We start from the raw sequence: 25,695 nt of genomic DNA, 5'->3' as shown, positions 1-25,695 counted from the left end.
GAGAGGGAGAGATTAGGGATGATGTTATAATACCAAAAAAAATTCAATTTTTAAAAAGTTGAAATTCAAAGTGGATTAAGGAAGATAGCTCTCAAGAGAAAAGAGCTGTGGCATCCATAATCCATTCCCACTTTCTGGAGGGAGCCAATGCAAATGGTCTTGGCTTTGCTGAGGAAGGATTATGCTGCTTCAGAGACTGCTGACAATTGTGCTTTCGTGAGAAATACAGAGTGGCTGGCTTTACAACAAGCCAGAAAGTCTGTCCGCACCCTGCGTTGGCTGCCCTCCAGGGTGAAGCTAATCAAACCAATAGTTGAACATCCTTGAACATTTATATATGGGCGCTCAGCCATTTGGATGTTTGTGCCTCAGAGGAAAGGAAGGACAAACCCTCTTTGCACAAATTCTGCCATGAAAACCCCATGATGGGGTTGCCTTAGGATTGCTGTAAATCAAAAAGGACTTGAAGCCACACAACAACAATAGGGTGCCATGATCTCAGATTGTGTTGTCCTTGGGTTTTATATGTATATTTAGAGCTTGTGACAAAGGGTGCGTCTGTAACCTGTCAGCTGGTTTTCAAACAGTAATTCTTTGTTTTTCTTCCCTTTCGGCAGAGATGCCAAGGGACTGAGCCTATGGCCTTTTGTATATGCCCTGCTGCTGCCAACTCTGGTTCCTCCTTTATGTGGCCTTTGCTCCTTCCTTCTCACCCAATTGAAGGGGCAAGGCCTATTGTTTGGTCCCTGATAGGATGCCAGGCGGAACACATTCTGCTAAGCAAGTAAGATGGCAAGTCAACAGAATAGATGGGGGCTTCTGAGCATAAAGACGCACCAAGTGACCACCCTCCCTTAGGACCAAGAGACCCCCAACTGGTGAGGGAATTAGTCAATTGCCTCTCAAATGAGCCTTTACTCTCTAGGTAGCAGGGTAAAATCACCCACCAAATGGGACTCCCTTGGAGGATGGCTTGGCATTTAGGAGATGCCTGGGCTTTGATCACCAATGCTTATAGTTTGTAATTTCCTATCTCTTGTAATCATCCCTATTCTTAAAAAAGACATTGGCAAAATGAAATAGTGTTAACATACCTCACTTCTAGTTGGTATGCTCCATGAATAAGAGGTAGATGTGATGCAAATGGTAACACTGGTCCAAGGCATACTGCAGAAATAATCTAGTTTGCGACCGCTTTAACTGCCCTGGCTCAGTGTTAGGGAATCCTAGAAATTGTAGTTTATTGTGGCATCACAGCTCTGTGATAGAGAAGGTTAAATGTCTCACAAAGCTACAGTTGCCAGAATTCCCTAGCATTGAGCCAGGGCAGTTAAAGCGGTCTCAAACTGGATTATTTCTGCAGTATGTTTTGGACCATTAACAACTGTTTGTTGATCTCTAATGCAAAGTGTGGCCCTTTGGACTATAATTCCCAACACCCTGACTCTTGTCTATGCTGTTGGGTATAACAGGAGATGGATCCCCATGGTATCAAACTTGTAGCCCTTTAGATATCATGGGATCCTATCTTCCACTAGTCCCAGCAGCATAGACAGACAATAATCAGGATGATGGGAGGTGCAGTCTCACAACATACAGAAGAGTTGTAGTTTCACAGCATCCCTTATCTAAGGTCTAGTGTTTCATTTTCTCCACTAGTGTGCTGAATTGCTCCACGTGGACAATATATTACATGAGCATGTGGTCATGTAAATGCCACCTGCAGTCAGATGTGAAAGAGTGCAAAAGAAGGGTTTATAAGCTGAGCAAGGACTGTCTGTGTCTGCTACAGACTGCAAGTGCCAACTGTGCCCTAAATTGTTCTCTATAAACATAACATGCATTTTGCTTGTATGTTTAATACAGAACTATTATGAGAGTAGAAGTGTATACACTCGTTCCTCCACATTTGTAGCTTTGTCTTTTGTGGATTTGATTATTCATGGATTTTATTAAAATGTTTTCTCTAGGAATATCGAAGTCCTCTAGCACAACTCTATTGTCAACTTTAACCAAAAGTTGCACAGAAGGATCTAGAGATTCCTAGAGAGAACACTCCACTAGATAGTTTTTTGTGGGTTTTTTGGGCTATGTGGCCATGTTTTATAAGAGTTTATTCCTGACGTTTCGCCAGCATCTGTGGCTGGCATCTTCTGAAGATACTAGTGAAACAACAGAAAGAAACTCTTGTAGAACATGGCCACATAGCCCAAAAAACCCACAAAAAAACTATGGATGTCAGCCATGAAAGCCTTCGACTTCACTCCACTACATAGCTCCTCCAGCGCAATCCTATGGCCAGTGTCTGACAGATATTGACCACAGAGTTGTATTGGTGAACCTAGAGATTCGTGTTCTCTCAGGTAAAAACATAATATTTTTGTTATTTGTGGATTTTCCCCATTCACAAGGAACCTGTGCCCCTAAACCCAGCAAATGTGAAGGGACGAGTGTATACAGTACTTTCTCCAGCACACCCCTGCTCCTGATATATCATTTCATACCCACCAGCCAGAGAAAGGGAAGGGCAGATCTCCTTTTCAGAACCTGCTCTTCCCCTTCCCCACCCCATTTGCAAATACAGTACTGAATGTGGCACACATAACCTAATTAGTAGTTTATCTATCTATTTATGTATTTATTGTTATACACTCAGAATCAGACCTTGTCATTAAATGGAGATTTACCTAAAGTCCACTCTGGCCTAATCTAGATCTTTGTTCTTTGTAGACTTTACTGTCTTCTCTGGAAATGAACTAGAATGGTGGCTCCCCAAATTTTGACCCTCCAGATGTTTTGGACTTCAGCTCCCAGAAATCCTGACTATTGGCCAAGCTAGCCACAGCTAGCTTAGATTTTCTACAGTTATTCTGGGAGCTGTAGCACAAAACATCTGGATGACTAAAGTTTGGAAACCCTTGATCTAATAAGTAAACTATTTTATAATGTAGAAGACTACAATTTAAAATTCTAATTGCTAAAATGATCCCTATTCAGATGAAAAACATGCCACCTGATAAATTGTATGTAAGATGTTGATGATGCACACTATAATATCACAAACCTGTTGTATCATAATCCCATAAAGTGTACATGTTCCTGTTTGTGCATTTGTATATAAGGAAGAACAATGTTTTTGTTTCTATGTCAAAACAAAAAGATATTTCTTATTTTTTGTAGCATCTTTTTTAGATTAGTTGTCTTCTTACCCAATTCTCTGCATCTGACAAGATTTTCTACAGTCCCCTGCTATGAAGCAAATGTATCATTATTTATGTAGTGTCACTACATAATTAGGACATGACAGATAAATCTTATTTATTTATTTATTTACGGTATTTATACCGCGCCCTTCAGCCCTAAAGGCTCTCAGAGTGGCTTACAATTATTATTTTTAATTAGACAGTTCCATGCCCTCAGGCTTATATATAAATTACTATGCCTTACACATACTTATAGGAAGAGAAATGGTTGCTGTTGCAGTTCAGAGAGACTATAAACTAAGTGCAGCTATATCAGACCAAGAAACCATCCATTTAGCAGTCTGCTTCTCGCAGTTGCAGGGCCAGTGCACCATTAGGCACAGTCACACAGCAGCCTCAGCTGGCAGACATTTGGATGTCTCTGAAGGCAATACATTGTCTGTCATTTAATTATTTGAAAATTTTACTGCCAGGGAAGGTGAAAGGTACCCGTGGCATGATTTTTTGTCTCATTGCCAGAATAACTTGTTTGGCTTTGGACATTATTATCCATCATGATTTGGATCAATGAGACAGTCCTGGGCCAGCCCTGGTCAGTGGCTTATCAGATGCTTTGGAGAAATCCATCAGCAGGCCATGAAGAATAATAGCTCCTCCTTATTGGTTTTCTAGGTCTTAGTACTTTTACAGTTTGTAATGTTATGTTTGGAGTAATTAATTATGTAACTCATTGTAAAGCCTCTGAAAGAAATGTATCAATGTTAATGTGTTGCAATTAAAAAAACACACATACACATGACTAGTCACATTACTTGCTACGTTTTTGATATTAAGAAAATAGGGATTGACAAGAGAATGGCATAAAACCTAAAAATCCCATTTTAAAATGCCCCTAGAACAGTGGTTCTCAACCTTCCTAATGCCATGACCCTTTAATACTGCTCCTCCTGTTGTGGTGACCCCCAACCACAAAATTGTGGTGTCTCGGTTCCTAAGACCACCAGAAACATGTGTTTTCCAGTGGTCTTAGGCGACCCCTGTGAAAGGGGCGTTCAACCCCTAAAGGTGTTGTGACCCACAGGTTGAGAACTGCTGCTCTAGAATGTCATCAAATGCCCTTTTAAAAGTTACCTGTTATAAAGGAAAGTAGAATCCCCCCAATTAAATTAGCTTTAACATGCAACTTCAATCTTTTCCGATTACTCTTGTTATTGTTAACTGCCCCCAAGTCAATCCTGACTCATGGTGACCCTATGGATGAAACATCTCTAAGACCCCCTGTCCTCCACTGCTTTGCTCATGTCTTGTAAATTCATAGCTATGATTTATGAGTCTATTGATCTAGCATGTGCTGTTCCTCTCTTTCTAATGCACTCCACCTTTCCTAGCATTTTTGTCTTTTCTAGTGAGTCATGCCTTCTCATGATGTAGCCAAAGTAGGACAGTCTCAGTTTTGTCATCTTTGTTTACAGACTTAATCTGTCAAGGACGCATTTGTTCATCTACCCTAGAAATTACCAGAAAGAGGTAATTAATTGCAGGTAGCTCACATTTGTAACCCATTACCTCTGAGTGTATTGCTTCACAGTTTAGGGAGTCTAACCAGTAATGATAGAAAAGGCTGTTCTAGGGGCAGTACTCTGAAGCTAGCCAAAGGCCATGACAATTGGGTAGCTAGTGTCATAAAAGTCATCCATAATACAACGTAACACAATTAGACATCATGTAGGCCTGTGACAGATGGGCGGAAAGCGGTGTGGCGGCACCAATTCTAGGGTTTGGGAGCGTGCACCAACCACACACTCCCAAAGCCTATTCCGTACGGATACCGCCATTATGGTGGCTTCCTGTTCACACGGGGCCGCCAGTGTGCTAATGGCGCAGTGATGGTGGCGCCCGCGTGCGCCAAAAAGAACCTTTTTTTTCCGGGTTCATTTTGGTGTGGAGGGAGCCCGCATGGTTTGGCTGCCGCATGGTTTGGCTTCCTTGGGAACTAAAACGGACGGCTCCAGCCCACCCTTTTGGGATGGTCTATCGAGCCCCGTAGTCTCTTTTGACCCACTTGGGAATTATAACAAACTGTTTATTCAGAAAATATTTTGAGGCGCCTTTAAAACTAATAATTTATTTTAAAATCACGAATAAAATAAATACATAATCCTGGTAGCTACAGCAAATAATGCTCCCATATTTGATGATTAGGTATGTGAGGTAAAGGGATGAATTTTAAGTTGTGTATGTGTTGTTATGTAATTGTTTATGCATTTTTGTAAACTGCCTTGATCTGTTAGAAAGGCGGTATATAAATTATTATTATTATTATTATTATTATTATTATTATTCCAATAATGGATACACACACACACAGTGGAATATAGTATAGGTGCAGTTGATAGTCTAATGTCTCATGAGAAATCAACAGGAAATGATAAAACTGGCTGAACCTGTAAAGACTCTTGAGAGGAACAGAAGTTCTGAAAAACTTCAGTGCTTTGCCTGTCTATGCTGGATAGGCCAGAGCTGAAATTATGTTTTATGTAAATATCAAAATTATCCCCCCTTCCTCTCACTCCCCCCAAAATCAGGTAGCATGGAATGCATTGTGCTGCCATGGTCCGACAATTACGCTGTATTGTCTGGATGCCCAGTCCAAGCTAAGTGGACAAAAGGGCCCAGCTTCTCTCTTCTCATTCCACTTTCTCCCTTCATCTTTGGCTTACTGCAAACTGAGTTCAAAGTGTAGTCCAAAAATAGTTTGGACTCAATTAACTGGGTGAATAAGGGTGTATCATTCTGCCTTTCCTAATAGACTCAGGCAAAAACAATGTACTGCAGCCTCTCCTAGCTTGTGTGTTCTTATCGTCCTTATTAATAACTTTGCCATTTTGACCATGCTGTAATGTTACTGGACCACTTATATCCCAGTTTTCATCTATAAAATGTTATGCTAGATGCAGCCTTGGTTAATCTTTGACATGCTCTTGCTGGCAAGTGGTAGAGTGAATGACCTCTACACATAGAGCCAGAATAGCTTCCTCCACAGGGTTAATAATTATACCTGTTGAAGAAAGCTGCTTTGAGCTTATCAGAAATTGTTTTTGACATGTAATTCTAGTCAGGCCACAGTATATGTGCTCCCCCCCAATATATCAATAGTAGTGGTGTCACTAGGGTTGGTGTCACCCAGTGCTGTAACTCATGGTGTCACCCTTCCATTGGCCTACTTCCATACCACTCCAGACGGAATTCTTAGAGCTTGACAGGCGGGCAGCGAAACATCGCCCCTGTTTGTCCCGGATCATTGCCACAGCAACTGCACACCGCAGCAACGATCCTCTCCCTCTCAGGAGCAAAAATAATATATCAATCCTGGCAGTGGTGCCATAGTGGTGCTTCTGGCAACACCATTTGGGCGCTGTGAGAAGGCCAAAGACCTTGTAAAATTACATATTCCAGGATTTGAATGGATGGAACTACAGCACTTGAAGTGGTGTCAAACTGCATTATTTCTACAGTGTAGATACACTCTAAGGCACTAGTATCAAGATCAAAGCTAAAATAATTAAATGTACTGTCTCTCCCTCTGTTCTTGCTTGCTCACAAAAATAAATTATACAACTCAGAGTCCTGGTGCCTCACAAAACCACAGGATTCTGTGGGGTGGAGTTAAAGTGGTGTCACACTGCATTATTTCTACAGTGTAGAGATGCACTCTTTCAGAGACTGTCTAGTGTGAGGTTTTCTCCCAACCGCCACCTTCTTATGGAATTTAATTTTTGGAAAGTAGCTTCTTTATAAATCTCCTTGAAGTTTCAATATGTGCCAATAAGCAGATTAGACAATAATTACAACAATACTAATTCTGTATATGAAAGGGAACTAGAAAAAGTCCTACCCATATTACCTCTTGAAATAAATTGGCTCCAGATAATAGGGAGAAATTTGTAGAATCTGAGAGAGGCAAGAAGTAGATTTGATGTGCAGAAGATGGAAAGACTATAAACTATACAGAGTCTGCTTTTGCTGTTTTGTATATATTCCAGTGCTCGAAATTCTGTGAACTATGTATATGAATACTGTGAACAGTAATATGAACTGTGTATTTAGTGCAGATTGAAGCATAACATCTCCTCCTTAAAACTTAATTGTGTGCATACATATTTCTGTAGTATTTTGCTCACAATAACCTCAGGCTCACTCTGAATTTTGATCTCTTCATGAGCAGTGTTGTAGTGCAGTGATAGCCATGGGGATCATTGTAGTAATGTCCGGTGGTCTCATTTACTACAGCCCTGGGCTGCCCAAGGGTCACACAAGCCTGCTGGCATTATTATTTCTTCACAACTGAGTGGAACAGGTCCGTCCTCTTCACTAACATAAATAGTATAACTGACCTAGCAAGGCTTGGAAGTTGGAGTAGCCAGTTCTACTTCCTGTAGCTGCTCTTCTGGCTTTCCAGCAACAAATTGGGATTGAGGCATCCTTAGATCTTTCCTTCAGTTTTTCAAAGCAAGTGATATCTGCAAGGAGGAAGAGTGTGATGAGAGCGATCTCCGTTTTGTGAAAGGTGAATGAAGTGGAATTGCAGTTATTGCTGTCATGTAGGTGAGAGGCTGAGTCTTATATATGATAGCATCACTCAGTCCCATTATGATCTCTTTCAGTCGTATAGGAAAATGTATCAAAACTGTTATATTGGGAGAGATATAGGAGATTATCGCACTGGCTGCTTTTTCCCAATCTGGGCATGGGCTGAGACTGTGTCTTATCGCTCAGCTCTGTACCCAGATTGGAGGCATCCCATACTAGATCAGGACTTCCCTGTATTTGGCTAAAAATGGGGCTTTTCCGTTCTTAACAAACTAATGGGAGAAATCCCGGTCGGGGACAGGATGGTCCCAGCCTGGTCTCAGTCCCTGCCCAGATCTGGAGAAAAGCAGTGCAGTAATCTCCTATGTATGCATAGAGAGACTTCCTGTGGATGGGTTCAAAGTCTGGCTCCTATATCGCCTGAAGTATATACTGGTAAATATTTCCCATCTCAGCCACAACACTTTATTTATACTGACTTACTACTGAATAGGAGATGGCAATGTGTACCTAAAATGTTGCTTGGCACAGCACCCTATGTTTTATATGAGTAGTGGATCTGGGCCAAAACAGACTGCCCTAAAGGGGCGACTTGACACTGCCCCTTTGAGCATCAGATTGGGACCGCAACAACTGTACGCCATGGCCCTGATCTGGCTATTAGCCAGCTCAAAAAGAGGCAGCAAAAGAGGAGCTTTGCAGCGCTCCTGGGATGTGCAGCGTATAAATGCTGTGTAGCTGGAGCACCACAACACTGCCCTCAGTCTGATTGGGCGGGCGGCATGATGCTGGCTTGGGGGCGGCGTTGGGGGCATGTGTCATCTAAACACCACGCCTCCAAACCGCCCCCAAGCAAGCGCTTACTGCTGGTCTGTTTGGGACCTATGTTGTAGTGTTTTTAGAATTAGGTGGGTGTCTGAAGTTCAAATAAACAAAATCCTGACAGAGAATATAGAAGCTTGACATTCTAGCTTTCTGGAAAATGATATGTGGCGAGGATGGTTGACTCTTCCTTAGGAGAGGGTCCTGTTTTACCAGTGTAATAGAAAGTTTTGGCAAGCTCCTTACGGTCAAAAACTAAGAATACTGTTGACTTGAGTAATTCCATGCATCATATAATGCTAAGTCTAAAAGCTTAAATTCACAGTTCTGCTTTCTATCTATAAACAGCTTGGGAGCTGGTTTCTTGAAGGTCCACTATGCTACTGGCCGATCTGCTTGGGAGATTCTGGGAGCAATACCCCACAAAATAATAATATAGTAATATTTTTTTAAAAACTCTGTATAGTGGACACTTGGCATCTGTTGGGGTTTGGTTCAAGGAACCCTGTGGATACCAAAATCCCATTATCCCACTGAGCATCCTGTGGATGCTCAAGTTCCATAATACAAAATGGGGTAGTAAAATGGTGTCCTTTATATAAAATAGCAAAATCAAGGTTTGTTTTTGGATTTTTAAAAAATATTTTCAAGCCATGGATGGTGAAATTTGTGGGTGCAGAATCTGTGGATATGGAGGGGCAACAGTATTTCCTTGTCCTTCCAACTCTCTTGACTTCTACATTCCATTGTCTTTATAATCTGCTTTCCTTGCCTGGGTCTTTCTGTAGTATCAGACCCCCAGCTATTCCTTTCCTCAAAAGAAGGAATGCTGTAACAGGCTTTCCCTCTGCTGCTATGGTGAAAGTGCTGCCACAAACAGCCACTGGCACATGCTACACCTGAGTTGACCCAAAAGCATGCTGCTTGTGCACGTCATATTTTCCCTGAGGCTGGGCTGGCTTAGATGCCCTGATGCATGGAGGTCTAGAGAGTGTATGGGAGGAATGAGTTTGGATCTTTGTCGGTGTGTGAGGAGGAGGTCAGAGCTAAGAGAGAGGATGTGTCCTCTATGATTCGTACATACTACATACGTGGCCACTTCTGCGTTGTTTCCTTCACACCGGCTTCCCTTAAAGCAAAGAGGTCACTGATGACTCAACTGGTTATTCTGGTTCAGGCCTTCTCCAGACCACATCATGGAGACAGGATTTATGTAATTTGAGAAACTGAAGCTTGTTCAGCACCTCATGGGCCTCTATTAAGGGCTATCTGTCTAGAATTTTACTGAACTGACCAGAATTTTCATACCCTCCTGATTAGTTTCAAGACCTGGAAGATGTTAAAAATCAAGATAAAAATATGTGTTTTTCTTTGTTTTATGTAAAATGGGTTTTTAAATAGAAAAGACAAAGGGTTTGCGGAATATACATTCCTCTAAAGCGGAAAAGGAAAGACATTTTGCATATGTTCAAAAGCTGCTAGCAGCAATTAGGTAATCAAAAACTTTTTTCCCATATAGGAAAAAGGCTTTTGGTGTAAATGTAAAATCTTTCAGAATGTGATGTGATATTTTGGAGAAAACAAGATGGAAATCTTGTCCTCTGAATGAAAAAATAATGAGAGTTCTGGTTGAAAAGGGGGAGGAAGTATTTCTGACTTGCCTATGAATAGATCTTTATAGAGCAGGTACATGTATGAATCTGTCCATGTTTATTGTTCCATGTGTGCTTCCAAGTCATTTACAACTTACAGCAATCCTAAGGCGATCCCATCAGGTGTTTTTTTGACTGAGAGTGTATGAGTTGCTCAAAGTCACCCAGTGGGCTTCCGTGTCTGAGCAAGCTCCCTCCTTGCTCTTCTTCCATTGGCAAGTCAAAAATATTCCTATTTACTTTCCAAAAGGTTTTCAGGAATTAACTGTGATGGTGTGCTGACTAGCTGATTTTTTTTATAGTCTGTCTTTTAATGAATTTGAAAATGATGTTAATGCTATAGATTGTTTTTCAGATAACGTACACATATCTCTCTCTGATATTTTTGCATATTTTAAATTTGTACTAGGATTAATAACTTGTAAGGCACTTTGAGTCCCAGTACACAGATGTTTGAGGTCTCTTAGAAATGTATGTTGTCTTCTTTTTCTCTCTCACACACAGCCCTAGGATTCTGCATCCCTACCCAGGAGATGGTTACTGTGAAGCTTGGAGCAGCTAGCAATGGAAAGGAAGGCACAGGCCCCGCAGGAAATGAAAACCGTTTCACTGGTGAGCAAGACAGGTCAAAACAGTTAGCTTTAAGGGAGTCGGAGTCTGCATGATGGTGGCTAGTTCTCATGCTTCATTGTCGTTGTTGTTAACTGCCCTTGAGTCAAACTTGTCTCGTGGCAACCCTGTGGATGAGACATCTCCAAGAACCCTTGTCCTCAACTGCTCTGCTCCAGTCCTGCAGGCTCAGGCCCATAGCCACCCCAAGTAAGACTTTATCTGGCATGTGGTTTTACATCTCAAGCAGAATTTCCAAAAAGTGGCATATGCTTCCAGGAGCAGCTGAAGAATCTTCTTCCTTGGCAGGATTTCAGATAAGACTGGCTGAGAATCTGCCAAGAATTCTTAATGTGTGAAATCCTGTTTCTGGTCAAAGACCATTAAGCTAAATGCTCTGTTGGTCATTCCAGCTCAAGTGAATCTGATGCTGGCTATTAACTTCTGACCCCCTGATCATTCATTCATGTTTCTGGGCCTTGTCTACACAAGAAGGAAAAATGATTCCAATCTGATACCATATGTAACCCTATCCACACCAAGCTCAGTGTATACCACCTTAACCTGGGTTTTAAAAACTTGCCGTTTTCTCCAGAGCATGCAGGAGTTTGTTCTCTTTAGTGTGAACAATGGATCTGCCCTGGAAGGTGAGTGAGAAGGCAGGACAGATCGCTGCCTGGCTGGCACTGCTATGTACAGTACATCAGTGTCTGGGTGACAAGGCACTAAAAGGAACTAACTCCTGGCCCAGAACAGTTACAGAAAGGTTTTTCCCTCCTTGGTGCCACTATTGCTGGTGCTCCATTGCTTGCTCTGAGTTCAGAAACAAAGCACCCAGATCACAATAGCTTTTAATTATAATTTTAATTAGAATATCCAAAAACAATTGCTTTGACCACTTATATTTCCATTATCCCTCCATAAATTATAGTTAGAGCATTCTGTAGCATACATCACTTTGTAAACATTCATTTCATTACCACAATCTTTTTGAACACATATTTTCCCATGTACCCAACCTATATTTCCATTATCAATGCACATGTTATAATTTGAACATTCTAAAACAACTATACATAGAATCATAGGGCTTTATTACACAGGGAAATCAGGGGGAAATTGTTGGGGCATAGAAAGACGCGCTGTGTCCACCATGACCACCAGCAGAGTTGAACCACATCGACAGGACGCCAGGGAGAAGGAATTTGAAGAGATGTCTGCAAAGGTATTCAGGCCAAGAAGGAAAATATTCCTACACCACTGCAAACGGCCTTGAGCTCCCGGCTTGAGAAATAACGACAAGAGCACTTCAAGCCTTCACTCTACACAAGGGCTTTAATAAATAAGTTACTTTAATAAATAAGTTACTTTGCCAACCAAACAACCATAACAACAAAACAGAGAGGCAGTTACTCTAACACCAATTGTCATAACTGACACACACTCTCAGAAGGACTGACTGCATCAACATTCCATAATTCAAGTGTCAACTGCCACTGGAACTGTAATAGGTTCCGCTACAGCTCTATCTTGTGGCCACATACATGTCATTTCCTAACAGAAATTGGGTATTTAAACAGGGATCATCCCATGAAGATCATGTGATCGCGATTAAGATTTTCACACATCTCGATTAAAACATCATCATCCAGGGAATAGCCAGCAACAAATGTTTCATAGGGAAATCCTGTGATTGATTTGTTGCTGGTTATTCCCTGGCTAATGATGCTTTAATTGCAATGTGTGTGAAAGTCTTAATTGCAATTGCGTGATTTTCACAGGATAATCACTGTTTAAACGCTCAATTTTAACCCGATTTCCCCCTGTGTGATAGAGTCCATCCATTCAGCTTTTCTCTTTTTCTACTTCCCTCCACCCTTCCTAGTATTATTGTTTTTCCCAAGAGCCTTCTCATGGTTTGACCAAAGTACGACAGTTAGTTTAGTCAACTTGGCTTCCAGGGAGATTTCTGGTTTGATCTGTTCTAGAACCCATTTGTTTGTCTTTTTGGCTGGCTGTGCAATCCTTACCATTCTTCTCCAGCACCACATCTCAAAATAATTTATTTTCTTTCTATCTTCTTTCTTAACTGTCCAGCTCTCAAATCCATACGTGGCAGTAGGGAGTACAATGGCTTATATGATTCTAACTTTCATTCATAGTTGTATATCTTTGCTCTTTAGGATCTTTTCTAATTCTTTCGTAACTGCCTTCCCCATTCTTAGTCTTCTTCTGATTTCTTGACTACAGTCCCTGTTCTGATCAGTGTTTGATCCCAGGTATGAGAACTCTCTTACTATTTCTGTTTCCTCATTACCTAGGTTGAATACGTGTAAAGTGGCTGAATATGTGTAAAGTCCCCGTGGGTGTTTTCATTTTCTTTATGTTCAATAGTAATCCTGCCTTTGCACCTTCTTCCTTGATCTTCTTTAGTAGTTGTTCTAGGTCTGTGATGTTTTCTGTTAGTACTGTGGTGTTGTCTGCAAATATTAGATTGTTGATATTCCTTCCTCCTATTTTGACTCCTCCTTCTTCTGTGTCCCAGCCTGTTTTCCATAGAATATGTTCTGCAAATAAGTTGAACAAGTAGGGTGAAAAGACGCAGCTTTGTCTAACACCTTTTTTATACTTATATCCAAATCTTCCACTTTATTATCCTGCTGTTCATAGCCTGGGTCAGTTCTCTCAGTTCCTTAGCCTCTTCCAGTTTCTTTGCCTCAGATTTCCAATCTTTCAGGCCTTGTTTCAGACCTTGAAATTTATCTTTCAGATGCCTCAACTCTTCCATCATCTGTAAACCTTCCTGTAGACAACTCCATCTCTCACAAATCTAGCAATTATAAGGTTAAAAATGAAGGAAAAGACTCTTCAGTTTTACAGCCTCATGCTGTTTCCATAGTATCAGTCTTATCTTTTGAAAAGGCAAAAGATTCCATTTTCCCAGAGAAGCATTTTTAAAGACAAATTTGATGGTTTAATAAAGATCTTTATGTCTTTTAAAACTGCTGTTCCCCTTTGTAAATTCTTCAATCAGATCTTACTAAATTATTTCCCCCCTTTTTAAAACCTGAATCTTGTAAACAGGTTTTCCCCCTGCAACCTTTATTGATTGATTGATTGATTGATTGATTGAAATTTTATTTATATACCGCCGTTCCTATGATCACGGCGGTTTACAAACAGAATAAGATACAATACGATACAGGTTACAAATATAATACAATAAAAATCAGAGTTTAAAAATCAAAATTAACAGCTAAAGTCCTTCATAAAAAAAAATCGTATACTACTATATATCATTAAAATCCATCATTAATCAATCAAAATAATAAAACAATATAAAAATACAATAAATAGTATGCAGGAGCAAAACAGTCAGGACATGTGAGGGAAGGCTTGACAAAATAAATGAGTCTTAAGGTTTTTCTTAAATGACTCCAGGGAGGGGGCTAAGCGGAGCTCCTCAGAGAGAGCGTTCCAAGACTGCGGGGCCACCACAGAAAAAGCCCTTTGTGCAGTCACTGCGTATCTTGTCTTGGGAACACTCAAAAGTTTTTTCCCACGAGACCTGAGAGTGTGGGGCGGATTGTATGGGGAGAGGCGGTCCTTCAAGTACTCTGGGCCCAAGCCATTTAGGGCTTTATAGGTAACAACCAACACCTTGTATTGTGCCCGGAAGCGAATTATAGAAAGAAGGAAACTCACCAAAGCTTTGTTTCACTGCCAGAAGGAAGAACTCTCTTCAGTTATAAATTAAATATTGTAAAGGGATTAAAGAAAGGGGAATATTCAAAGGTTCTGTGTCTTTTTTAAGGTTCTTGTAAGCAACATGAACCAGCAAAGTTATTCCCAATTCATGGGTTTCTGTCATCAGTCCTGGCATGACCCACCTTCCTCAGTGAGTTTGGCTTGGTATTCTCCCATATGTGTGAGCCTCAGGGACCACTAAGAGAAGAACAAGTTGCCAACCTGCAACTGGTTCATTGTCTGGTCAACTCTGATCTTACAACCCAGCTTCCTTCCCTCTTCATGCCATCCCTTTCTACAGTCCTGCTGGCAGACTTGGAACTGGTTTTTGACAATAATATATAGTTTATATATGTGTAGATAAGGGGGTGGGGTTACCACCCAAAAAGCACCTTTGGAAGTTCCCCAAGATCTCTGTGCAGGTGCAGGATGCCTCGTGCATGTGAGTTCCCATTACAGGTGGCCAACTTGCTTTTCTGTAGAATACTAGAAACTAGAAGTTCAATTAGCCAGACAGGTTTTATTTTTATTTTATTTTGCTTCAAGCAATTCCTATCCTTTGTTTCCCACTGCACTTATTGGCTGTAGGGAGACAATTGAAAAGTAATGTATGGGGTTCTGATCCTACTTTTTGATGCAACAAGGAAAACACAAACAGTCATGATAACAGAAATAGCTGCAAATGACAGAATTTTGCATGCAAACGTAATGTGTGCAGCATAAAGAAATTGCAGTGATTGTCTTGGGCAATCCCCTCATGTACTCTTTGCAAATTGTTTAGTGTTGCTTGGTTTTACTCCAGTTGACTGTCAATCATTTCCTCCTTTTTCTCACAGTTTTCTTTGTACAACGGGAGAAGCAAGAGCGTTGGAGCCTAGGGTCACTGGAGTTTACTGCCCCACCCACATCACAGATGGCCATGCGCTGGGTCAATGCTCTACAGATCTGGATTCGTCACCACGGTCAGTGCCAAGTCTGGTTGGAGGATGTGGAAAATAGTGGAGCTATGCAAAAGATGTTGCTTTCCTTTAGGCCAGTAGACATGCTCCAAAACCCAGAGGGACTATTTTTGGCTCTTATGGGTGCTGCTTTGAATGATCAGAAGTGCATCACATGATTTCCAGTCATGTTTTGAGCTCTTCGAGTTGATGGGTTCTTGCTATTGTGAGGTGGGGTAATCAGTTTGAAGTGTTTTTTTTTTGGCAGTAACAAATGCAGGGTTTTTAACCAAAAATAATAGGTGTTTTGCACTGAAAAATGGTATTGTGGAGTCAGTGAAGGGATCCTAAGGGTCTCAGGATTAGGCCAAAGTCTAAGTGATGGGGCATGGTTGCAATGGCAAAAGGTAGGTAGCATCTAAAATAGATGTGGCTTGATTTCTAAGCTAGCCCTTTAGACCCTCATAATTCTGTGTGAATGGAAGCTATGTTTTATCCATGATAAAGGAAGGCTTTTTGCATCTTCTTAAATGCACTCTTGATTGCTTTTTTCCCAGCTATGCCAATTGTAGCACTGGCACTGAAAATAAAATTTGAAATTCAGCAGTGGTTTTAAATCAAATTCTTTCCTCTGCCACACATGGATATTGAACTAAGCGGAGTTCCCGTGTTTAGAAGCAATATATCGCTGAATAGAGGTGGAAAAGAATTTTAAATTCTTGATGAAAGTATCCATTTGCACCTTCTGCTATTCGCGGCAAGCAAAAATGCAGTTTTCGTTGGAAATGAATTCGATTGCAAGGCTTGCAGAACATTATGGAGAAATCAAATTTGCACACAATTCGTACATTTTTTAAAAAATTGAATAGCTAAAAATACATACAGTTGAAAAATATTTACAAGCACACTTTTAATCAGTGATGCAAAAGCAGTACAAAACTGTGCATATTCAGAAAATGTGTGCAAATATGGATGTGATAATAAAAGATGGAGTTATAATATGAACAAAAGATGGGATAAAAATGCAGGAAAGATTTGGAAATATTCAATAAAATTAAGGCTGAAAGTTCATTACTTTTTCTTTTTTTAAACAACATTTATTTATACTGTCTTTTCCACAAAGGGTGGAACATCAAATATATATAATCAAAGTCAGAAACAATACAATATAACACTATAAATATACATAAAACCCCCAACATCCCATATCGGCAACCTCAGGCACAACTCAACGGCTTAATCCGGAGAATCAAAGAGGAAGGTCTTCGATGAAAATGGATTATGAAAATGGGTGAGATCCTCCACCAATTGGAGGTTCAAAGAAATACCGTTTCACAAATGCGGAACCAAAAGCTCACAGTCTTGACAGGCTGTGTATTGTTGAAACAAGCAATAATCTTTTGCCTGCAGATCTTTTTTTTAATAATTTTTTTTAGATTTGAAAACAAAACAATATACATTATTTTTCTAAATTCCTACCTGAGAACACCAGTTGTTGGGTGTGTAACAATGGGGAGAACTATTTCTAAATGTTGTGAATGACCCTCTCTAAGGGATGTGATTGACTACTAGGAAAAACCAGAGGCTGGACTCAGTGGACGTTAGTGACTTTCTGTACACCTCCAGTTCTGAGCACCACAATTTAAAAAGTACATTGAGAAACTGGAGCGTGTCCAAAAGAGGGCGACTAAAATGGTGAAGGTTCTGGAAACCATGTCCTTATGAGGAACGACTTAGGGAGCTGGGGATGTTTAGCCTGGAGAAGAGAAGGTTAAGAGGTGATATGATAGCCCTGTTCAAATATTTGAAGGGATGTCATATTGAGGAGGGAGCAAGCTTGTTTTCTGCTGCTCCAGAGACTAGAACACGGAGCAATGGATGCAAGCTGCAGGAAAAGAGATTCCACCTCAACATTAGGAAGAATTTCCTGACAGTAAGGGCTGACAGTGGAACACACTCCCTCAGAGTGTAGTGGAGTCTCCCTCCTTGGAGGTCTTCAAACAAAGGCTGGATAGCCATCTGTTGGGGATACTTTGATTTAGATTTCCTGCATAGCAGAGGGTTGGACTGGATGGCTCTTGCGGTCTCTTCCAACTCTATGATTCTATGATCCTATATATTCTTTCCTCCTGCTTCAGGTATTACACGACCCAGGAGTCTTCTTATCTTCATCAACCCAGTTGGAGGGCGTAAGCGGGCAGTGGAGATCTACCAAAATCAGGTGGCCCCACTTTTCACCCTGGCTGGGATTTATGTTCAAGTTGTGGGTGAGTCCCATTTTTCTTCACCAGCACCCCTTTCCTCCCAACATGGAGCTCTCCCCATTCCCTGTAGCATAATGTATCCTTTGCTTAAACTCTTGTTTTCTTCTAATCCTAATGGCCCTCTCTCTTCTTCTCAGAGACCTGCCGTGCTAATGAGGCCCGTGACTATATCCTGCACCATGACCTCTGTGATTTTGATGGGTAAGGGACTCCTTCTGCGGGCTTGTCTGCACCTGTACACACTGCCCTCTGATGGTCTTTGGGCCTCAATCTCCCCATCCACCCTGGCTGCATCTACACCACAGAATTAATGCAGTTAGACACCTCTTTAACTACCATGGCTCAGTGCTATGGATTTGGAGTTTTGTGAGATATTTAGCCTTCTCCGTCACAGAGCTCTGGTTCTACAACAAACTACAAATTCTAGGATTCCATAACATGGAGCCATGACAATTAAAGTGGTGTCAAACTGCATTAATTCTACGGTGTAGCAGCAGTTTCTGTTTGTATGGTCTCAGATACACAGATTAAAGGTGATCAGCTCAGGGTTCATCTATATTTTGTTGTTATTGTTAACTGCATTTGCGTCAGTCGTTTATATAGTCAGCTTCATAGCCATCAAAATGGCTAAAAAAAACCTGAGCTGTATTTTATAAAGTAGGACAAAGAGGAAATGGGGCAATCCTGTTCACATATACAATGCTTTTTCTTATCAGAAGTATTTCTCAACCTGACACCAAGCACTATTGCCTGAAAGGAGTCAGGTATCTCCTAAAAATAGTTTTTCAGTGGTGGTTAGATTTTATCTAATGAAGTTTGGGTTGTTGTTTGCACTTTCTCAGTCTCAGAGGAAGGCAATGGCAAACTCCCTCTGAACAAATCTTGCCAAGTAAACCCTGTGATACGTTTGCCCTTTGTAGTTGTTGTGTGTGCCTTAATGTAATTTCTGACTTATGGCAACCGTAAGGCAAACCTGCCAGTCACCATAAGTCAGAAAAAAAATTGAAGGCACACAGCAAAAAAGAAAATTATTTTCTTTCACGAGGAACAGATCAAGAACATCTTTGTGTCTTAATTCTGCAGAATGTATAAAGTATCAATGAATTATCCCATGAGATACTTCCTTGGATGTAGCTCTATATCACGCAGTAACCTCTTAATTGTTCTGCCCCCAAGGTGGAAGGATCAGTCCCTGAAGCCATCTGTCTGAAAAATGAACTCTTTTTTTTAGTTTCAGAGGGCCACAAGGGAGGTTTAGTCAGGGCCTGGGGCAAACCATCTTAAATTTTTGCATTCCATAGGTTGGTGAGTGTCGGGGGTGATGGTACTTTCAATGAGGTCATGCATGCCTTGCTCGATCGGACACAAAGAAAGGCAGGGATTCTGGAGGATGACACTGAAGCAGAGTTACTGTCCCCAAGACTAAGAATTGGCATCATACCTGCAGGTAAGGAGAAGGCCCTGTGACACTCATATCAGGGCCTTTCCTTTGGAAAGTTATGAACAAAGTAATCAAGTCCAGGGAAGTAGGAACAGGGCTGGGACATGCTTGAGATTTACTCCTGCCAGCTTGCGAAAAGGTAGACAGGAGTGTGAGCTGGTCTTTTTATGTTGTCTTCCTTTTCTACCCCCAGGTTCTACAGACTGTGTGTGTTTTGCTACTGTAGGAACAAATGACCCTGTCACCTCTGCTCTGCACATCATTATAGGTGCTTGTTCTTCACTCTTTGTTCTTGTTGTGTGCCTTCAAGTCATTTCTGACATATGGTGACCCTAAGGCAAGCCCTATTAGAGGGTTTTCTTGGCAGAATTTGTCCATAGGGGGGTTATTCTTGCCTTCCTCTGAGTCTGAAAGTGTGGGACTTGCCCAACGTCACCTAATGGATTTCCATGGCTGAACAAGGATTTGAACTCTGGTCTCCCAGTGTTTTAGACCAATACTCAAATTACTACACCATTTTTATTTACTCTATATTCAGGGCATTCATCTCTATAGAGAATGGGACATTGAAATGTGCCTTGGTAGGGGGATTTGTAAAAGTGGGTTTGGTAAGAAGCTCCTCTCAGGTTGTAGACACTCTGGAGATCCTGCCTGAGAGCTAGATGGTCCCATCCCTCTACTAAAAGTGAGAGTGTGCCTGTTTTGTCCAGTTCAGAAGTGCAGTGACAAGCATGTGTGTCTCCTTTAGCAACTGCCTCTACACACACACATGACCTGTAGAAGTGTGTAGGGCTGCAGGAGACAGAACTGTGCTGCTATGCTCCAGCTATTTTCCAGCTGAAAAAATGCAAGCATAGATCTATGCTTTCTCTCCCTTTCTACCTGAGGAAAGACCACGCATGTGCAGAGAAATGCTCTGCATTTGGGAAGGAGGCATTCACTTTTTAATCTCTCAGTCCTCAGCAGCCATTCCTTATGATTTCCAGGGGACTCCCAGCCCCTTGATGTCTGCAGCATTTGGCACAATGGAAAGCGCCTGCGGTACTCTGTCTCCCTGGTTGGTTATGGCTTCTATGGTGATGTAGTGAGCACCAGTGAGCAGCACCGTTGGATGGGGCCAATGCGCTACACCTATGCAGGTATAGTTGGATGGGGGTGTACATTGATGTAGGGAGAGCATACAATGAAGACATAACTCCATCAATCTGAAATCCTTTTCAGTAGTCATGAAAGGGACCAACAGTTGAATAGCAGAAGAGCCCTTACTGCTTTTCAACCAGACAATGGTTGGAAATTACTCCTTTCCAACCAGAAAACATGCAGAGGTAGCTGTGTTGGCCATTTAACAAATACAAACAAAAATCGAGCAGTGATACCTTTTTACTGACCAGCCCAAATGCACAATATACCTGTTGCAAGCTTTCGAAGCTCCATGGGCCTCTTCATCAGGCAAGATATTACAAACCAAACAGGAGGGGGAAAAACAATTGTAGATGTTAGTCAGATGCCTGCATGTTGTTTCAGTCCTTAGTAAAGATGTTGTGGTGGGGAGGAAGTCTTTTGCAGGCAGGCTCCTCCTTCTCCTGGCCATGCAGCAATAGAAAGATTTTCAATAGGAAGCCTGCCTGCAAAAGATATCCTCCCCATCATAACATCTTTACTAAGGAGTGAAACAACATGCAGGCATATGACTAACATCTCCAATTGTTTTTTCTTCTCCTCCTCCTGTTTGGTTTGTAACATCTTGCCTAATGAAGAAGCCCATGGAGCTTCAAAAGCTTGCAACAGGTATATTGTGCATTTTGGTTGGCCAATAAAGGTATCACTTGATGTATTTTCCTTTCCAACGAGTAATCCTCTGTGCCAGGTCAATCCTTTGGCAATTGTGAATCTTTGTAAAGATAGATGATCTCCTTTATGGGCTTGTGTGCATGACAGTACATGTAATTGATGGATAAATTACTGTTTGTCACAAAGTCTGCTTAGCTAAGGAGCAGTTGAGCTTCTCAGGAGGCTACATTGCTTGGCAGATTCCTCCAAATCTATGTTTGTTTTGGCCAACTACCAGCCTGTCTTTATCATCCTTCCAGGAGCTAAGGCAGTGCTGAGTAACCGCAGCTATGAAGGCACAGTGGAGTTCCAGTTGGCTAGGACAGAAGAGTCCAACCCACGAGATCAGAAGCGCTGTCGGTCAGGGTAGGTAGAAGGGAAGCGGGGACAACTGAACCCACTGAAAGAATAAAGATAAAGCTTGGTAATAAAGAAAAGACCCGAGCATCCTGTAATACTGCATCTCTCTCTGTCTTCCAGCTGCATGGTCTGCTCAGAGACTAGTAAATATCCGTCATCTGGAAGTGAGGAAGAAAAGCCACCTGAATTGCAGAAATATACAGGTAATAGAGCTGGGCATTTAAACTGGTGTACAACTGACTGACTGGGAATAAGACTGGATAAAAACGCACAGTTAACTGCACAGCTATATACAGTTAGAGACAATAGCTGGATGTGCACCGCAGAAATAATCTAGTTTGACACCACTTTAACTGCCATGGCTCAATGCTATAGAATTTCTGGAAATGTAGTTTTGTGAGACATTTAGCCTTCTCTGTCAGAGAGCTCTGGTGCCACTACAAACTACAATTCCCAGAATTCCATAGCACTGAACCATGGCAGATAAAGTCATGTCAAACTGCATTAATTCTGCAGTACAGATGCAGCCATAGAACTGTCAATACCAATACAGGGGCTCCGGACTGAAGAGAGGACCTAGATGTCCTGGATCTGAGATTGTTTTATTTAGTTCCAGTCCTCTTGAACCACAACTATATTAAATAGTGGTTAGATTATATGTTAATGTAATGCGGTTGAATAGACAGGGGAGATCAAATATCCCTTCTTTGCTTTAAAAAAAGAACACTGGCCTTCAAATTTGTGGATGTAAACAAATAAGTCAGAATGTACATTATCACTGATGGGGATACACATTTCAGCCCTATTTGAACTGGAACTCATGGGGCCACATGGCGGTTCCAATACTTATTGTATATTACTAGAGTTGGACAAGGGGATTTTCCTAAACATTTCTACTTGTCTTTTTTTATTAATCAAAATGTGAATGACTAGTCCTCATTACGAGAAAGGTGATAGAAATCTGCAGCATTTATATGGTGCAAAAATTTGGTAGGGTTTTTTTGTTTTTGTACAACAGACCTTGTTGTACACATCACTTGATAAACCAGATCTAATTTAAACATTATTATTATCTGTCCTAAGAGAGCTGGAACAGAACACTGACATAGCTATGTCTCCGGTTCTTAAGGTACACGTTGCACCTGTCCAACATCTGCCCATTTTGCCATTTTTAAAATGCCCAGAAGCCTCCTTAGAGTACAGAAACAATTTCCAACCCCGGGTGCAGACCATGTTGGCCATAGCATCCATTCACCATCCCATATTTTATTGCCCCCTTGCTTTCTTGAGGTTTCTATTTTGACCTCAGATACAAACAACTGACAAACTGGGTATCAGTAGGCCCGCCTTCTCCTACAAATATGGTAGCAGTGGATTAAACCAGCTTTACTTACCTTCCTCTTCTGAGTAACTGGGCAAGGGAGGAACTTTACTGGGCAGCTCATTTCTGAGCTGAACAAACTATTGTGCTGTACTTTCCCTCTGGCAGTCTCCAGGAGGAATTAATTGCCTGTTATATACACATGGGATTTTGTTCTTCTTCTTCTGTAATCTCCTGCCAGAAGGGTTTAATAATTGAGCCAGGGCTTAACCCTGAAAATAACTTTCAAATGCCAGAGCTTGGCTGTAGCCCTTGGGAAGTTAAGGAAAGAAATACTTCCTTATCTAGTAACAAGGCTAGGGGATTTATGATAGAAAAAAAATTTGTAGCTCCACTGTCCAAGCAGCTCCTAAGGTCCAGTAAAAACTGGTTGAAGCCCTCACTCACTCCATTGCACTACTACCCACCTCACTGGTCTCCCTCTGCAGATGGTGAATGGCAGCGAGTTCAGGGCCGCTTCCTAGCAGTCAATTTGACAAGCATGAGCAGTGCCTGCCCAAAAAGCCCCGAAGGTCTCTCGCCCTGTGCCCATCTGGCTGACGGAACTGCAGACCTCATCCTGGTCCACGAATGCCCCATGTTCTCCTTTCTCCGGCATCTGACTCGACACACCAATTGCTCAGACCAGGTATGACAAGCTGCCTGACAACAGAGTTCCCTTCTACTTCTCTGTACTCATTGAGCATCAAGGGTCAAGGCTTTTGCCATGGCAGCCACAAGTCTGTACATAAGAGATGCATGCACTTAAAAAAGAATGTTGAACATATATATTTATTTCTCATCAAGAGGAAAAGCATCCTTTTGTTTTATGTTAGAAACTGAATCTCTTTTACTGACAACATAGCCACCCTTTCCCCCACACACACCACACAATGGTAGGGATGTTAGTTCAGCAGGTGGCAACTAGAAGCCTTGTCTCAATGTAAACTGTACACAAGTATTTTGTCTAGACTACTAGGTCCTGTACTGAGAAAAATGGGTAAGGTTTTATGTGAATGCAATAGACAGCATCCATATCAACAGCTCCTCCCTCTTCTACAGTGGTGGAGTGGGTAGGAAGGAGTACGGAATCTCAAAATGCTTTGACTTTCATGTCCCATCAGGCTTACACAGCATAGTTAGTAGTAAAGGGTATGAGAGCGATGCAGTCTGATAAATTTTGAGAGCAAGAGTCAGGTTTTAGTTGTATGTATGATATGGAGAATTAGAGACAGTGGGACAAAGACCCTGCATTGGGAAACATAGCCACTATAACAAAACTCTATTGTTGTAGCTATGTCTCCCCCACCTACCCTAAAACCTGCCTTTTAAATAGCACTCTCCTGCCCAAAAGAAGGTGTAGGAGAGCAGGGCAGTGTGCCTTCAGTCCTCTCCCAGCAACACAACATTTTGCAACAGGCAGCTGCAATAGAAAGCCAGGCAGGCACATTCAGCTGTTGCAATGGTACAATGGCCTGGATTTCATCTGGTGAAAAAGCTTTCCTGTTTTCCTTAGTTTGACCTACCCTTTGTGAGTGTGTACCGGGTTCGGGCTGTTCGTTTTACCTCCTCAAAAGTAGAGGACTGTGAAGGAGAGGCAGCTGTGCCAGAACAGAGGGGGCTCTGTCGAAGAGTCTGTCAAGGGAAGGCACCTGTGAGCTGCTGGACCTGTGATGGCGAGACCTTGAATCATCCAGACATAAGCATCAGGTAGACCCTCTGAGTGACTGAAGAAAAGGTTGTGCTACTGTAGCACAGAGATATTGAACTAGGTAGAACACTCCACAAAGTTAGAGCTGGTGGAGACACCAAGTTGGTCAGGGTAACCCTAGTACAGTGGTGGGTATCTGCGGAGGGGGCTCCACCATTGCATTTCAACAAACCAGAAGTGATGTTGTCATTTCCAGCCTCCATGTAGGTACAATTTTCTTTTTGTTTTTTGCAGGGCATGGGGCAATAAACTGCTGCATTCGCAGTCTTTTTTGTTGTTGTTGTTATATAATAATAATATAAAAACTTTATTCATATCCTGCTTTTCTGTTGCCAAACAAAGTTGATTTGGCAAGTTTGCAGGTGAAAAATCAGGATTTTTTTTTAAATTAAATATTTGGGGAGCTTTGAGTCACTAGGGGCAGCAATGTGCTGCACTTTGTCCACCCCTACACTATGAGTACTGGTGACTAGGACTACAACTGCAGTAGACAGGGTATGTTCCAAAGAGATAAAACTGTGAGCATTTGGAAAAAGGAAGGCCTGATGCAGCCAGCAGGTTCTCCTCAAAGGGCTTCAATTGAGTACCACTATACTTCAGTACCCCTTCTAGGCCTGTTTAACCCTCTCTGCTCTTTCTTCCCTCAGAGTGCACAGGAGCCTCATCCAACTCTTTGCCCGTGGCATTGAACAAGTACCCTGTACCTCCTAGACACTTCTGCTAATGAGAGCCCATTTAATGGAAGGGTAACACAATGGTGTGGCTGCAGCAGAGGATCTATAAGGCCTCAGCCATCAGAGGGCTGCTGCTTGAGGATCTGTCAGGCATACATCACGAAAGACCCAGCCAGGCTGGTATGCCTACGCCAATGTGTGCAAAACTCCACATGCAAAGGGATTAGAGGTCTGGATCATCACACCGAGTTGCAGAAGTGCTATCTCCTAGCCCTTGTTTTGCTTGCTGTTCTGAACTGAAAAGAGCAGGCTGGTGGCACCACAGGCTCCAACTGTTTCATTCCAGCTATATAATTAAGCCACACTGGGACTCCAGCGTCAGAATAAATGCTTGTTGATGGTAGGTTTGTAAGCATAGCAGTCTTTCGTTCCCTCAAGCTTCAGATGACCCAAAGAAATACAACCAGGGAGCCTTGTTAAGTGTTTCCATTTAC

At 41.7% G+C, this 25,695-nt stretch overlaps 1 protein-coding gene across 3 annotated transcripts; it reads left to right on the top strand.

The window, feature by feature from the left end:
• Positions 1-15,464: 15,464 nt before the first annotated feature.
• LOC149322943 (ceramide kinase-like) lies at positions 15,465-25,691 on the top strand. 3 transcript variants are annotated; one of them, XM_089485120.1, is made up of 11 exons: positions 15,465-15,585; positions 17,700-17,828; positions 17,963-18,026; positions 19,127-19,272; positions 19,460-19,534; positions 20,253-20,405; positions 21,357-21,462; positions 21,577-21,659; positions 23,266-23,465; positions 24,333-24,526; positions 25,175-25,691. In XM_089485120.1, the coding sequence occupies exons 1-11, from the start codon at positions 15,537-15,539 to the stop codon at positions 25,236-25,238; spliced, it is 1,263 nt and encodes a 420-aa protein (XP_089341246.1). In that variant the 5' UTR covers positions 15,465-15,536; the 3' UTR covers positions 25,239-25,691. The 3 variants fall into 3 exon arrangements, with proteins under 3 accessions (XP_089341246.1, XP_089341251.1, XP_089341254.1); XM_089485125.1 differs by lacking the exon at positions 19,460-19,534; XM_089485128.1 differs by lacking the exon at positions 20,253-20,405.
• Positions 25,692-25,695: the final 4 nt, after the last annotated feature.

The sequence above is a fragment of the Sceloporus occidentalis genome, unplaced genomic scaffold (assembly GCF_023333645.1).
Source record: "Sceloporus occidentalis isolate IW3139 unplaced genomic scaffold, rSceOcc1.0.p SCAF_1, whole genome shotgun sequence".
Lineage (NCBI taxonomy): Eukaryota > Metazoa > Chordata > Lepidosauria > Squamata > Phrynosomatidae > Sceloporus > Sceloporus occidentalis.
This window is presented reverse-complemented; position numbering and strand designations above follow the sequence as displayed.

What these genes read in the sequence shown, in the direction of transcription:
- LOC149322943 (XM_089485120.1), top strand. Translation starts at nt 15,537, where the DNA reads ATGGCCATGCGCTGGGTCAATGCTCTACAGATCTGGATTCGTCACCAC. An exon ending in GATTTATGTTCAAGTTGTGG is followed by an intron (nt 17,829 to 17,962) that starts GTGAGTCCCATT and finishes TCTTCTTCTCAG; the next exon opens with AGACCTGCCGTGCTAATGAG. An exon ending in AATTGGCATCATACCTGCAG is followed by an intron (nt 19,273 to 19,459) that starts GTAAGGAGAAGG and finishes TTCTACCCCCAG; the next exon opens with GTTCTACAGACTGTGTGTGT.